We start from the raw sequence: 15547 nt of genomic DNA, 5'->3' as shown, positions 1-15547 counted from the left end.
GTATTTTGGTAAAAAAATCTTCTTGTTAAGAACCACAGGGCAGCTAGATTTTAATTAAATTTCTATGAGTGTAAGGATGAGAATATATTGTTTAATAAAATTTTTCATGGCATTACTAAACTGTAAAAGGCTTTGTATAAAAGAATACTTTGTTAAAATTTAGATACAGTTGAACTTCATTATCTCGAACAATGATATCTCAAATACCATGAATATGTCAAAGTGATTTGGAAGTGCCAACCACTTATTCTTTAACTGTTTCACCCCTGATATCTCCAATACTTGGATATCTCGGAAGTTTTTCTCGGTCCCATCAAGTTCAAGATAACATTTTGCACTCATCAAATCGTAAAAATTGATGCATTTAGGGGCCTCAGGCATGACAACCAAAAGAATGCTATGATGTCTTGATTTTGAAATTGTCTGACATTTATTTTCAGATTGGTTGAGAATGCATAATTTGGACACTGTAAAGTTTATTATCATCAAACCTTTTCAACAAATGCATGTTGGGGCATCAGGGTGAGCCTATGAAAAGTAGGTCACAGTAAAGTGCTTTTCTGAATTTTTACCCAATCCATTTTCAATTTTTATCGCTAAAGAAATTATACTATTGGGTGTAGAATCATTTAACTTTGTAAATCAATTCATATTTGGGACTCACTAATTGATACATAAAAAGAATTTTTAGCTATGCATATTTTGAACACTATAAGATTTGGTTGCAGACTGTCAGTCGTGAAGCAGAAGGATGTTGTGCCTTTCAGTGGAGGTAGGATGCTGAAGATTTGTGGGGCAGTCCATGTGGGGGGCTTTACAGCAGGGTCATTGGAGTAACTGCGGGTATCAGAAAAGCGTGAAGAGTAGTGAAAAGTGTAACATTAGTAACATTAGTAACGTTTTGTGTATGGACATTTTTGTAACCATATCCTGTGTGTTGAAGCAGAGACATCATAAACAACATGAAGAAGGGCGGAAAGCTGAGTGGTTTCAGACTGGGACTTGAATGCCCTAGTCAGGGCACCTTTGGAGGTTGTAGTGGACATGCAATGCCTAAACAGCCCATGATGGGACCATGAAGCATCTGTACAACATGTATACAGGTTTGTAAAAATAAATATGTATTTTCATGAAAACTGAACCTCTTAAATGAAATCATTAACATGATGAAGCTAATCAATTGTTAATTAATCAACAGAAATCACTAATCAACCTGTATCTATATAGATGTTAAAATATATATATGATATATTATTACTTATATAAATAACATTTGTGATTTGTGCATAACAAATATATGTGCAGTTACAATCTAGGCCAAACTTTTAAAGAATCACATCTCAACAACTAAGTTGAATCCATTGAACATTTTGACCATTTTAGATACATGTCACTGTGAAATTCCATTGACTTGTATATGATAACAGTTATTATAATTAATGTTTGGTCACATACTACATGAACAAATTGTAGAGAGTGAGAAAAAAAAAAGGTTTTAAATTTTATCACTTGTCGATAATAAATCCCTGTAGTAACTAAGAAATGGGATATGCCTTTGGGATGTTAATTTGAATAAATAAAAACAAGAGTTGCTTCAGTGCTTTTTGGTTAGATTTAATTGTGCATACCTTGTACATGTTATAGTTTTATTGATTGTTCCTGAATAATGTGGTATAAAGTTGCTGATTATATTTAGCAGGAAGTAGAGTCAACTAAAGTTGAGGCAATAAAGTTCACATATTTAAAAGACGAAATTGCATTATCTGTCTTTGGAATGTTTACCTGTCTTTGTAACCACTGAGTAAAAAGAGACCACTTTATCTTGTTTTGAATGCAAATATGTTTTGACAAAATTATCTTTTGCTTTGACACTCTCTGGCCAGTGGTAACGAAATAGCATTCTCTTGGCACTTTCCAGTGCCCTAACCATTTAAATCTGAGACAGATTGAAAGGGAGGATTTAATTGGCACCTAAAGTTGTGGAATAATACACCGTTTTTACAATCTTTCAATATTTTCTCGGGCTTATTCATGGAATTACAGGTGTGATTTTATTGAGCGTGATTAAGATATACAGTGATCAGTGGTGATTTCAGGCTTTTTCTGCGTATTTCTAAACTGATTTTGTTGTGGAGTTAAAATTATATTGAATTTCCCATGGATTTATCATGTTTAATAAAAATTTAGAGGTAAGTTTAAAATGAAAAAATTATTACCTGTCTGTAAAGTACAATTTAAATGTACTTTTAATGTTTCTTGGAATTTTAAGTCAAAAGATCCTAAACCAACTTCTATTTTTTTTTTTTAATTCCTTTTTGATGATTACAATATTTTGAGTGTAAAAAATATTTTGTAATGTTAACATATTTTAAAAGTTATGAATTGAATTAAATACACTAGACAGGACAAGGCAATATATTCTCATTTGTATTATGCATAAATTATAGATAAATTGTTTAAAAAAAAAAATTACAATGAAGACCAAAAATAAATAAATAAATAAACAAATATTTTTTTTTCACTTTTATTGAAGTGTATATTTCTTCATCTGTTTTGACATTTGATTCCTTTGTTTTAATTTGAACAAAACTTTGTAAAAGTGCAGAAAAATAGAGAATACATTATTTCTCTTTTTTATTGATTTAATCCCTTCACAAGTCACAACAGAATTGCAAGCAGATAATGTAACTGGCCCGTACCTGCAACACTAAAATTGCCTTGGACACGATAATGTGGAGTATAATTGATCTTTTAGCTGCACACTTAATTGCGACTGAGGTAGAAAACAGCCATCGTTGCATGCATATAAATTTCTTTGAGGGGGAAAAATCAAAGTGGATGTCTTGTTAGGAATAGATGTCTCCATCATTACCTATATTAGGAACATGATTAAATGTACATGTATATATATTTTAATAGAGGAGAGAGAAAGAGAGTAGAGTTTGACATTTCAAACTAGTACTTGATACAGAGATGCAGAGATAGGAAAAAGTGAATCAATTCCGAGGTCAGGGTCAAAGTAAACAAATGTTGTGGGGTCAAGTGAAAGTGCCACAAACTTGACCTTTCAATCTTCTACTTGTAACATTACATGTTGGCTGGAGGAGATTTTGATTTCAGTTCAAAAGGTGAAATGTTTCCATGGTTACTAGAATTTTTTTTTAACTTGATACTTCTTTCCATGTAATTAGAGGATAAAAATAGTTGATTTTTAAAGGGGGGAGGGGGGGGGGATTAATTAGTCCTGGTTTACATTTTCTATCAGAGTGGTCAAACCAATAGGCTAACTAAAGACTTAAGTTTAAGCAAGCAGAGTTTTGACAAGTAAGTTCTAGTTATAATTTTTTTTTTTATAATCTTTTGAAGTAATACATGTATGTTCAAATAAAGTATACTTTCCTGTTCAGAAAATATACATGTAATCAGGTGATTTTTAATTTCTCTTTTTTTATTTTTATTATGTAAAAACAGAAGTTAAGAGACATGTTTAAACATATACATTGACGAATCTATTTGATCACATAGGAATATGTACAAACAAACAAAAAAAACCAAACCATTGCTTCATACATATTAAGATGTTAAAACAAGGACCTATATACCATAGGTCATTGATTAATGGGTGATAAAGAATACATTTTGAACATTTTGAAGATTCTGAAAATTTGAAGTGCTTTGATAAGCTGCACAGCTGTGAAAATGATAGGCATTTTTACATTGTTGTAACATAAATCTCTTTCAATCTTTTAAAAATTTAATTTGTTGGGGTTTTATTTTGTGTCAGTAATTTAAATGAATTTCATTCACTGTAATTTCTTAAAGAGGATTAAATTTGATAGTCTATATAAAATTTAGAAATCAAATTAGGCCTGTTTACTGACATATTTATGCAGTAACGTAAACATGCATTATAGAGGCAGATTAAGGAATACCTTTAATGTGTGTATGCCCCCCCCCCCCTTCATTTAAACCATATCAAGATAGAAAAGAAAATAACAAGGTTAATAAAAATTGGCCTAATTATCTTGGTACATGTAGTTGTACATGTGAGGGAAGGGGGGGGGGGGCATGGTGGTTGTATGCACTACAAATGTTGATACATGTATTCATGTTTTAGGGTTGAGGGTATTTATTCTAAATGTAACTATATTTATATGCAAGAAATGATCTTTTTGCCATGTCATGTACACCTTCCAGCTAATTCCTTTGTTTTATTTTCAATAGTTTTACAAAAGGGGTGTCAATTTGCAGGTTTAGATAATTATTCTCTCACAAGAATGGTAGGGCTACATGTATACATTGTGAAAGAAGATATGCAGCTCTGCAGTAGAATAGTTGAAATTGTGACTTTTTGCTCTGTTTAATAATTGTTTAGGGCCACACAGCTTCATACATGCAAAGTTGGAACTCTGTGACTGTGTACTTAGTGTGACAGAGGGACTTCTTGCTGGAATATTAACAGATTTTAAAAAGTCGTTTTAATGATGTTAATTAAATAAATCTTGGATCCCTCTAGTCGCGTTTTACTTCCCTAGATGTAAAATATTGATTATAGGTAAATATCTATCACATCTAAAGAAATATTCACCTACCAATATCTATCATATCTATAGATTTTTTTCTTTGGCATACCCTGGTTGTTAAGTCTGTACAAAATTTATAAGGTCAAAATGCTTCAGTTTGAAAAACAATCTGTAGCAAAACTTCCTTCACCAGATCTCAAAGATCACAAAATTTACTGAATTTTTGAGCTTTCTGAAATCAGACTAGAAACACAATTTTGATCTAAATAATGAAAATCCAGGGGAGACTATGCATTACTGTTTACATACTTTTAGTGATTAATGTTTTACAAGGTTGCTAAAATAGAATTGTGAATCATATAGCCATGAGGGAGAGAAGAGTTATTTGACTGATACATGTGATAATATCAGAGCTGTTTACTTTTAAGGAAATTCTATATTAATCCCGGATTTCTGTTCTGAAATAAAATTTAAAATATGGACTATGGGTTGGCCTCCAAAAATTATGCTTCTTGGTTATGCTCCAAATTTCAGTTCTTTTTATGTTGTATTTAATTTAATACATCAGCGATGATATGGTTTCACTTAAAAAACTTAATAACACTGATATAAGTTTGGATTGCTAGTATGCATGATACATGCTGACAAAATGGATATCAACTAGAACTTAGTAAGGATCATTCTCATCTAAATGCTATGAAATATACATTAGAAAATTTAGACAATGTATTGCCAACATCAAATTACAAATGTAAAGCACAGATTACAGACAAAAACCATTTAAGTCACAGAAAACTGCAGAATAAGGGTGAACAGCTCTGCAATATACTTTCTCATATTGATTTTTACAAGAGTAGAGTAAATTTTTTTTTTCTTTTTTATTTATTTTTTTTTTTTTACTTTAACAGAGCTTCCCCATGAAAAATGTATTGATTTCTCTTTAGTTTTTTTTTTTAATCCCAGGTAACATTTCTCAAACTTATTTAATTTGTACATTTGAAGAAAGAGCAGGTTTAGGACATTGTGATAGAATTTCCTAATTATCAAGAATAACGTCTGGGCTACGTAGAATGAGCTATCAAAAAGCAGTAACAGTAATGCATTAAATGTAATCAAAGTAATGCAGATCTGAAAATCTTTCCAAATATAAATTATATTGGTACTTTTCATGATTTTTTGGTTTTGTGAAAAAAAAAAAAAAAGTTTAAATATAGTACTTTATAGGTTAAAAAATGATGTGATCTTAATTTGAACTTTTCATATTTAAATTAACCAGCCCTAAGCTATTGTAAAAGAAGTACAAATGCAGCAATAGTGTGAATTGTCATTTATTGAAATGACAAAGATTTTATCAATACAAGAAAAGGGGAGATCACAAGATGATAAATTGGTGTTTGAATAGACATAAATGATATAAGTTACAGACTGGGTTTATTTTCACCATTAAATCCCATGTTAAATAGAAATTTTGAAGTACTTTCATCTTCAATGAGAACAGGACATTCATGTTCTTTGATTCATCAGGTTTATTCATGAAAAATTTAATGCACGTATTACAAGTACTGCCTGTTCTGGATTTTAAAGATTAACAAACCATTTTAAGAAGCCTTGAAAATTTTGGCTAATGCTTTTTTTTTTTTTCAAGCAAAAGCTGACCTTTATAATTAATATATTCCTCAGCGTTACTATTTTGTCTATCAAAGCTAGCGTGATGAATTTAGATTACATGTACCACTGTGTGTATTAAAAAAAGTAAACAGGTTTTAATTTTGTCAACTCAGATAGAAGCAATTATTTTGACTTGCACATTAACTGCCAATACAAAATTAAGGTAATTTGATTTCTTTTAAAACAGAATTTTACTGTATTGCCATTTTATTGACAGTGTGTTGTGTATCAGGAAAAAGGACTAAAAAATTGGCCAGACTTTTAAATAAATCTGGCGTGCTAAGAATTGAAAAAAAGTTGATAAAACAAGGTATGAGGGGGTCTCTATTAAGGATAATAAAATGACTTATCAAGATTTACCATCTAATATTGCACCCTGTGTACCATTATGTTCTGTACTTTACATGGGTCTTGATCATGCTGTCAAATGATCAGAAGGATATATGGTTTGATAAATAATATTTAGGTCCTTGCTCCTACATGCGATACCTAGGCATGTACAGGCATCTTGCATTTTGGGAAGTTAGAAACTGGATATTTTAATTTAAATTTCTTCTTTATTCAATTGCATCCTTCCAAATATTTAAACTTGTTGATATTTTTTCATCCCATGAAGTTTTTTCAAAATTTAAAGTTTTAATGGTTAACTGTCAACCAATAACAGTGAGTTTACCACAATCTTTATTTAAAATAGAAATAGAACTAAGTAAAAAATGAAGGATTTTAATTATAGAGAAATTTAACATAATATTGATGGGTTGAAAGTTGACAAAGAGCAAGATTCAGTTAGGGCCTTTCTTGGCCATGTTTGAATTTCTGAAAAGTCAAAACTACTCAGTTTTAGTTGACAATGCATTAAATATCACTTGCATTCTTGGTGACTGCATATCTGTTAAAATGACACAATTTTCTTGCCACTCAGTGCATTATGAAGTCATGAATTGCATCTTTTTAGCTCACCTGAGCTGAAAGCTCAAGTGAGCTTTTCTGATCACCCGTTGTCCGTCGTCCGTCCTTCTGTCCGTCTGTAAACTTTTCACATTTTCAACTTCTTCTCAAGAACCATTGGGCCAATTTTAACCAAACTTGGTACAAAGCATCCTTGGGTGAAGGGGAGTTTAAATTGTTAAAATAAAGGGCCAAGCCCCCTTCCAAGGGGAGATAATCAAGAAAAGACAAAAATAGGGTGGGGTCATTAAAAAATCTTCTTCTCAAGAACCACTGGGCCAGAAAAGCTGAAACTTATGTGAAAGCATCCTGGGGTAGTGTAGATTCTAAATTATTCAAATCATGACCCCCGGGGGTAGGGCGGGGCCACAATAGGGAATCCAAGTTTTACATTGAAAAATGTAGAAAAAATCTTTAAAAATCTTCTTCTCAAGAACCAGTGGGCCAGAAAAGCTGAAACTTATGTGGAAGCATCCTGGGGTAGTGTAGATTCTAAATTGTTCAAATCATGACCCCCGGGGGTAGGGCGGGGCCACAATAGGGAATCCAAGTTTTACATTGAAAAATGTAGAAAAAAATCTTTAAAAATCTTCTTCTCAAGAACCACTGGGCCAGAAAAGCTGAAACTTATGTGGAAGCATCCTGGGGTAGTGTAGATTCTAAATTGTTCAAATCATGACCCCCGGGGGTAGGGCGGGGCCACAATAGGGAATCCAAGTTTTACATTGAAATATGTAGAAAAAATCTTTAAAAATTTTCTTCTCAAGAACCACCTGGCCAGAAAAGCTGAAACTTATGTGGAAGCATCCTGGGGTAGTGTAGATTCTAAATTGTTCAAATCATGACCCCCGGGGGTAGGGCGGGGCCACAATAGGGAATCCAAGTTTTACATTGAAATATGTAGAAAAAATCTTTAAAAATTTTCTTCTCAAGAACCACCTGGCCAGAAAAGCTGAAACTTATGTGGAAGCATCCTGGGGTAGTGTAGATTCTAAATTGTTCAAATCATGACCCCCAGGGGTAGGGCGGGGCCACAACAGGGAATCCAAGTTTTACATTGAAATATGAAGAAAAAATCTTTAAAAATCTTCTTCTCAAGAACCAGTGGGCCAGAAAAGCTGAAACTTATGTGGAAGCATCCTGGGGTAGTGTAGATTCTAAATTGTAAAAACCATGACCCCCAGGGGTAGGGCGGGGCCACAATAGGGAATCCAAGTTTTACATTGAAATATGTAGAAAATATCTTTAAAAATCTTGTTCTCAAGAACCACTGGGCCAGAAAAGCTGAAACGTATGTGGAAGCATCCTGGGGTAGTGTAGATTCTAAATTGTTCAAATCATGACCCCTGGGGTAGGGCGGGGCCACAATAGGTATTACAAGGGGGAAATCGGGTGAAAAACAGCAAGGCCAAAGTTACTCAGGTGAGGGTTGTGGCCCATGGGCCTCTTGTTTAACATATCTTGAAAATATCTTCAAAATTAAGTGACCTGTCTTTCAAAAATTCATACAGAGCACAATCTCTGATCCAAAATGTGCAATTAAATAATGATAGGACCATCTCTGTAGATATTAAAATATGCTTTATTTTTTGGACTTTGCTCATCCTTTAATACTTTGATGATGATGATACTCAATGTCTGCAGTATTTGGTTCTTGATGTCATTGCCAAAGGTTGATACAGATGTTTTATATTTATCAAGTTTGAACACTCAAAATAGAATCATTGAGCTTTTCTTTTTAAACAATTCCACATTTAAGTGTCCTCCAAGTGAGTTACTGTATTTTTTGAGTGGTTTAAAGCTTTCAGTACTTCATTTCTTTCCACAAAAAGATTGTGAGGTTAATAACCTTGACACAATTAAACATAAATGTTTCTCAAACTTTAAAAAAAAACTATTTTTCTTAGGGATTTAACTTTTTCTTGATTTATATGCTCCTTGTTAAGTCCTCAAACAGCTCTATTGATCCAGTAAGAGTGGTTCTCCAGTGTGACGACTTAATTATTAATTATTCTGTAGAATTCAAAATTCACCTTTGTGGGCTGGTATACTTAAGTCATTTCTGTGAACATGACAATAAAAATTGTTTGGTTTATTGGCTCCTTCAAACATAGTTGTAGAAACAGTGCATATATTATCTAGCATTCACTCTCATGGACTCGCTATGTGTCGAGCATATGGGATAATAAAATGTCTGTCGTCTGTCTAGCTGTCTGTCTGTAAACAATTTTTCAAAATGCTACTGCTCCTACAGTTTTGATCCGATTTTAGTATAACTTGGCAAGTAGACTACACTATGATACATAATTCTTTGTATCATTTTTAGCTCACCTGAGCAGAAAGCTCAAGTGAGCTTTTTTGATCACCTGTTGTCTGTCCATCCATCTGTTTGTCCATCCGTCCATCTGTAAACTTTTCACATTTTCAACTTCTTCTCAAGAACCACTGGGTCAATTTTGACCAAAATTGGTACAAAGCATCCTTGGGTGAAGGGGAGTTTAAATTGTTAAAATGAAGGGCCAAGCCCCCTTACAAGGGGAAATAATCAAGAAACGACAAAAATAGGGTGGGGTCATTAAAAATCTTCTTCTCAAGAACCACTGGGCCAGAAAAGCTGAAACTTACTTGGAAGCATCCTGAGGTAGTGTAGATTCTAAATTGTTCAAATCATGACCCCTTGCAGTAGGGTAGGGCCACAATGGGGAAACAAAGTTTTACATTGAAATATAGAGGAAAAATCTTTAAAAATCTTCTTCCCAAGAACCAGTGGGCCAGAAAAGCTGAAACTTACATGGAAGCATTCTGGGGTAGTGCAGATTCTAAATTTTACAAATTATGACCCCTGGGGGTCGGGTGTGGCCACAATGGAGAATCCAAGTTTTACATTGAAATATATAGAAAAAAATCTTTAAAAATCTTCTTCTCAAGAACCAGTGGGCCAGAAAAGCTGAAACTGACATGGAAGCATTCTTGGGTAGTGTAGATTGTAATTGTTCAACAGGGTTCGACACTAACATTTTTTAGGCTTTAGTCCAACCGGACTAGTGCTTCTTTACTTTAACTAGTCCGCACGCGATTTTATGAGTCCGTTAAAAAAAAAAATCAATGTTTTGTAAGGGATAATTTAAAAATAAACATTGCAATGTACTTTTTATAATAAACAAAGCATTATTTAAGTGAAATGTTTTATTCCAGGTTTCATTGAAATCTCGCGATCAGGAATTACGGTCTTATTCCCGATTTCGTTCGTTTTTTCTCTATACATTACACCCAAACATCTGACATCTATCTTTATGTGTCATATTAAATTATGATCGCTAAAATGTTTAATATCATACCAATCGGTCCTAAAATTAAGTGCCGAATTGACTCGGAATTACCTAACTTCCCACCAAAGCTACAAAGCTAAAAATACATGCGGAGTTTCCAAGTGAAAGTTGTCGAGAATCGAACATCAGTAATTTATTGATTTTTTTCCAGAAATTTTTATTAGTCCATTCGGACTAATTAGCCACAGATTTTATAAGTTCGAATTAAAATGTATTAGTCTGAGACTAACGGACTAACGTTAATGTCAAACCTTGTTCAAATCATGACCCCCGGGGTAGGGGTGCAACGATACACTAACCTCACGATACGATTTGTATCACGGTATTCAGTTCACGATATGATACGTATCAGAATACATGACAAGGTTAAAAAGTCTTTCAAGTTTGTATCATATTTTTTTTAAACCTTGACAGGGTTATATAAAATGTTCATAAATTTTAATAATAGTTAAAATAAAATTTTGTTAACTTGAATTGGATTGTTAGGTAGATCTTTGAGTTTTGACAATTTTCTAAACCAATGATGAACATTTACAGGGAACTACGGGGACCTTTCCTAATAATCTTCCTTTTAAATTGGAATGAAAAAGGAAGACATTCATTCTTTTATTCATTTTATTTCCGTAGAAAACCAGTTGTCATATTTCTCATGTTAACATGTTTTAGTCAACAAGACAGTGAATTTTCATCGAAATACACAGGTGATGACATATCATGTATTACCAAAGAATACGTTTAGATCTAAAGGGTTTATCATTTGTCTTAACATCTATAACTTATAATCACATTAAGTCCTTCTCCGTGTTAAATCTGAGGTCTGTAAGATGCTGGAGATGAGTTTAACTTCCGTTAAGGCGTTATCGGCGACCTCACATTTTGCGCGGAAGCCATTTTGAAATTGTAAAAAAGGAAACAAAACGGACGATTCGGATAATTCTGGACCGATTGAACCGAACCGCGATATCAGTTTAGCGTATCGTGAATTGAACCGTGGAAAAATATACCGCGATATACCGTCAAACGGTTTATCGTTGCACCCTTACCCCGGGGATAGGGTGGGACCACAATGGGGAATCAAAGTTTTACATTGAAATATATAGGAAAAATCTTTAAAAATCTTTTTCTCAAGAACCAGTCTGCAAGAAAAGCTGAAACTTACAAGGAAGCATCCTGGAGTAGTGAAGATTCTAAATTATTCAAATCTTGACCCCCGGGGATAGGGTGGGGCCACAATACCTATTACAATGGGAAAATCTGGTGAAGAACAGCAGGGCCAAATTTACTCAGGTGAGCATTGTGGCCCACGGGCCTCTTATTTGATTTTGATGAACAGTGTTGCCATGTTACTAAAAATAGAAATTATATGTGAAATATACTTTCAAAATGCTACTCCTACAGTTTTGGTCTAACTTCAATATTAATACTTGAGATACAAATATAAGACTACACTTAGATACATAATTCTTCATATCAGTTTTTGATTTTGATGAAAGATGTTGCCATGGTTACTAAAAAATAAAAATTTCTGTGAAATACATTCGAAGTGGTGCTACTCATACAGTTTTGGTGTGTTTTCAATATAACTTGGCACACAAGTAGATTACACTGAAATACATAATTCTCTTTATCAGATTTTGATTTCCATAAACTGTGTTGCCATGTTATTCAAAATAGGAATTTCTGTGAAATAATTTCAAAACACTCCTTCTACAGTTTTGGTTTGATTTCAATATAACTTGGCACACAAGTAGATTACACTGAGGTACATGATTCTATGCACCAGTGTTTGATTTAGATGAATGATGTTGCCATGGTTACTAAAATCAAAATTTCTATAAAATTCTTTTAAAAGGCTACTCCTCCTACAGTTTGAGTCTGAATGCAATAAATCTTTTCACAAAAAGAGACTAAACCAAGGATCATTACTTTATTTATTGCTGTTGCAAGGTTTAAAGTCCAAGTGCTGCTTTTCTCCTCATTTTTGATAAGTACAAACCAGTAGACCTACGGTCTTGTCAGAGATTTCTGGTTTCATTTGCCAGTATTTGCTTATTGCAAGATTTCAAATGATGAATTTTGCAATTAACTTGCATATCATAATTCAGCATAAGAAGCTTATATATAAGGAGCAAAAAATAGGTACAATCTTCTGTGATATGACATGATCAAAGGACAAGGTGTAGAAAATGCCAAATTTTCAGTACAGTAAAGAATGCTTATACAACAAACATGCTTATAATGAATTCAATCTTACAGTGAAGCTGTTTTCCTTCCCCATGGTTTTAAAATATATTGTGAATTGAACGGTTATAAAGAATTAAAAGTTTATAATGAAGTAAATTTGTCTGTATGTGGCACTTGGCTATGAGCATGTTTTACTGTAATGAGTTTGATTTGCAGCATTGATATCTATAGAGTCAAAGACCACAAAATGGTGAATTTTAATAAATACCTTTGCTTTGGAAACCATAGATTAAAAGTAAATCTATCCTTGATGGTATTTATAATATGTTTTCAGGTGAGCAGTGTATAAAAAAAGGAAAAATGTGGTAGATGCATGATGTAGCTTGTACTTGATGTTTCCAGAAGCAGAGTACCTTTAAATTAGAAAAAAATTGCATGTGGAAAATTACAAATTTGAGCAAAAATTAAAAACCTTCCCATACCCGTTTGTTTAGCTATAACATATAAAAAAAAGGGGGGGGGGGTTACTGTGAACTTTTACAATACTAACTGCAGGTCATTAAAAAGGCTTCCTAAACCATGCAACCTTTTTCTTTGGTTTCAATATTTGGGACTTTATGCTGCAGCATGTTCACATGCTACTTGTAAATTGCATAAAATTTTGTCTCTAATTGAATTGATGACAGGATTGAAATAAAAAAAAAAAACTTGTCAAATTATTTTCAGTTCATGTAACTACAACAGACAGTTGTTACCAAGGAGATGGTATCCTATGGTTACCTGTCCCTCATCCTGTTGGTTGGTGCAGTTGAGGGGACATGGATGGGGGCTACCTACTGGAATGATAGATATGGTACTCTAGGCATCAACTATGCCAGTAAGTAAACAGATTACAGGTCTAATAAAAATTAGACTAGTAAGTAAGTGACTTTTATTTAGAGTCAGACTATTTTCAGACATGTACAACAGAAACATGAGCCTAAGCTGACAAAAACATAAAAGCGTCTGTTATACTCATAAAACATACTTGTTACATATCAACAGAAGACATAAATATCTATTATAAAATGCAAGTTAAGCACACAAGTTGAACTTTGTTATCTCAAACATGGATATCTCGAGTACCATGGATAAGTCAAAGTTTGATATCCGAACAACCTTTACTTTAATTATGTATTTTAACCTCAATATCTTGAATCTTCAGATATCTCAAAAATTTCTCTCAGTCCCATTGAATTCAAGATAATGAGGTTTGACTGTATATCATATTATCAAATATTTCATTGCTCTCTAGCTTTCTCATGAGACAGCAAAGTAATGTTAGCTCACATGACTGCCATGGGCTGAAGTACATTCTAATAGTTCCTGACTGGCCTGTCTTACCTTGAGGGTGCACTTCATAATTGTTGAAATCATGGTCTTCATGTCAATAATGAGACATTTCATTTATCTAGATGGTTGCCACTCAGGTGAGCATTGTGTCTCAAGGGCCTTGTGTCTTTGATTTACTATTGATGTTGGAGTGTGAAAAATCCAGTATACAGGGCAGAGCAATAGGCAAATTTTCTATTTTAACATAACGATTAACTGTACAGTTGTCAAATGTTTGCTTTGAATTTTTCCTTTGGTCAGATCCTGAGCAAGCAAATTTGCATAGGTATGTTTGTTTACCAATTATCTAATAAATATTAACAGATCGTTTACTTTGTATTATGAAAGAAAGTCAAATCTGTCTGTATACAAACATGTTGACAGTTATAGTTTGCAGATTCATACAAGGGCCAATATTATAGAAAAGAATTTACTTATTAACTTAGGGCTTTTTAACATCAACATGGAAACACACCACAGATTTATTATCAGACATATACTCAAAATTAACTGAATATCCCTAATGTTTTGTGTATATCTTTATTTTTACTAAACAAAGCAACATTAACATAAATCATGTATAAATTTATTTAATTTTTGCAATCCTTCATATGATGAGTAATGAATTATTTTTTTTTTAATTCACAGAATCTTTTAATGCAGAGACAATTTCTTGCCCCCCCCCCCCCCCAAAAAAAAATGCAAAACTTGTAAAAAAAAAAAAAAAAAAAAGAAAAAGAAAAAAAAGAAAGTGCTTGCAAAATAAAGCAATATCATTTACTGTTTATGCAGAGATCAAAGTCTATACTTTCATGAGAAGATTTATGAGAAAGAGGTCAGACTGCAGGACCTAAATTTTTCATGTTAATGTTTTAAATAGAATTTGAATGCGCCTTACCCGAGAACTATTACAGAACTGAACAAACTTTACATTCTGCTTGAGATACAATTTCTACAGATTTAGAGTTGAGATGTATAGCAGTTTGGGCTTGTATGATGTATCTGTATGTCTGTGTCTAGTGAGAAGTAAAAATCATGGCAAATCTTCACAAAGTAATAAATTTAATCCCATTAAAGAAATTGTTAACCCATGTGAATATAATACATTTGTACTACAAAACGTTTATGTATCTACTTAGATAAATGCTTTATGCAGAGGAAACAATGCCAAGGTCTATAAGGAACTGTGTAAAATTGAATTGCATGCAATTATGTTATGATATTCTGCTCTTTTTTTCTGTTATCTGTCATTTGATTTCTTATTTTGACAGTATGCCAACTTGGTGATGTCAGTAAACTGAATTGAATTGAATTTATGTCCATGCACCACTGATATAAATTTATTCCAATATTTTTGGGGTATAATGTCATTATAAGCTCACCTGAAACACAGGCTAGTGTGAGGTTTTCTGATCAAAATTTTGTCCCTTGTCTGTTGTTGTTCTGATCAAAATTTGTCCCTTGTCCGTCGTCAATGTCATAAACTTTTCACAATGTCATTATCTTCTGTATAACCAATGGGCC

The 15547-nt window shown here is 32.9% G+C and overlaps 1 protein-coding gene across 1 annotated transcript in view; it reads left to right on the top strand.

The window, feature by feature from the left end:
* The first annotated feature begins 1748 nt into the window (after window positions 1–1748).
* Window positions 1749–15547, top strand: part of LOC133181081 (uncharacterized) — a 54808-nt gene continuing 41009 nt past the window's right edge. Inside the window, exons 1-2 of the mRNA XM_061315624.1 lie at window positions 1749–2189; window positions 13379–13529. Coding sequence (XP_061171608.1) covers window positions 13415–13529 — 115 coding nt within the window. The 5' untranslated portion in view covers window positions 1749–2189; window positions 13379–13414. The remainder of the gene's footprint in view (window positions 2190–13378; window positions 13530–15547) is intronic.

Source organism: Saccostrea echinata, unplaced genomic scaffold (genome assembly GCF_033153115.1).
Source record: "Saccostrea echinata isolate AGI-Se365-2 ecotype Australia unplaced genomic scaffold, CSIRO_AGI_Sech_v1 ptg000008l, whole genome shotgun sequence".
Taxonomy (NCBI): Eukaryota; Metazoa; Mollusca; class Bivalvia; order Ostreida; family Ostreidae; genus Saccostrea; species Saccostrea echinata.
This window is presented reverse-complemented; position numbering and strand designations above follow the sequence as displayed.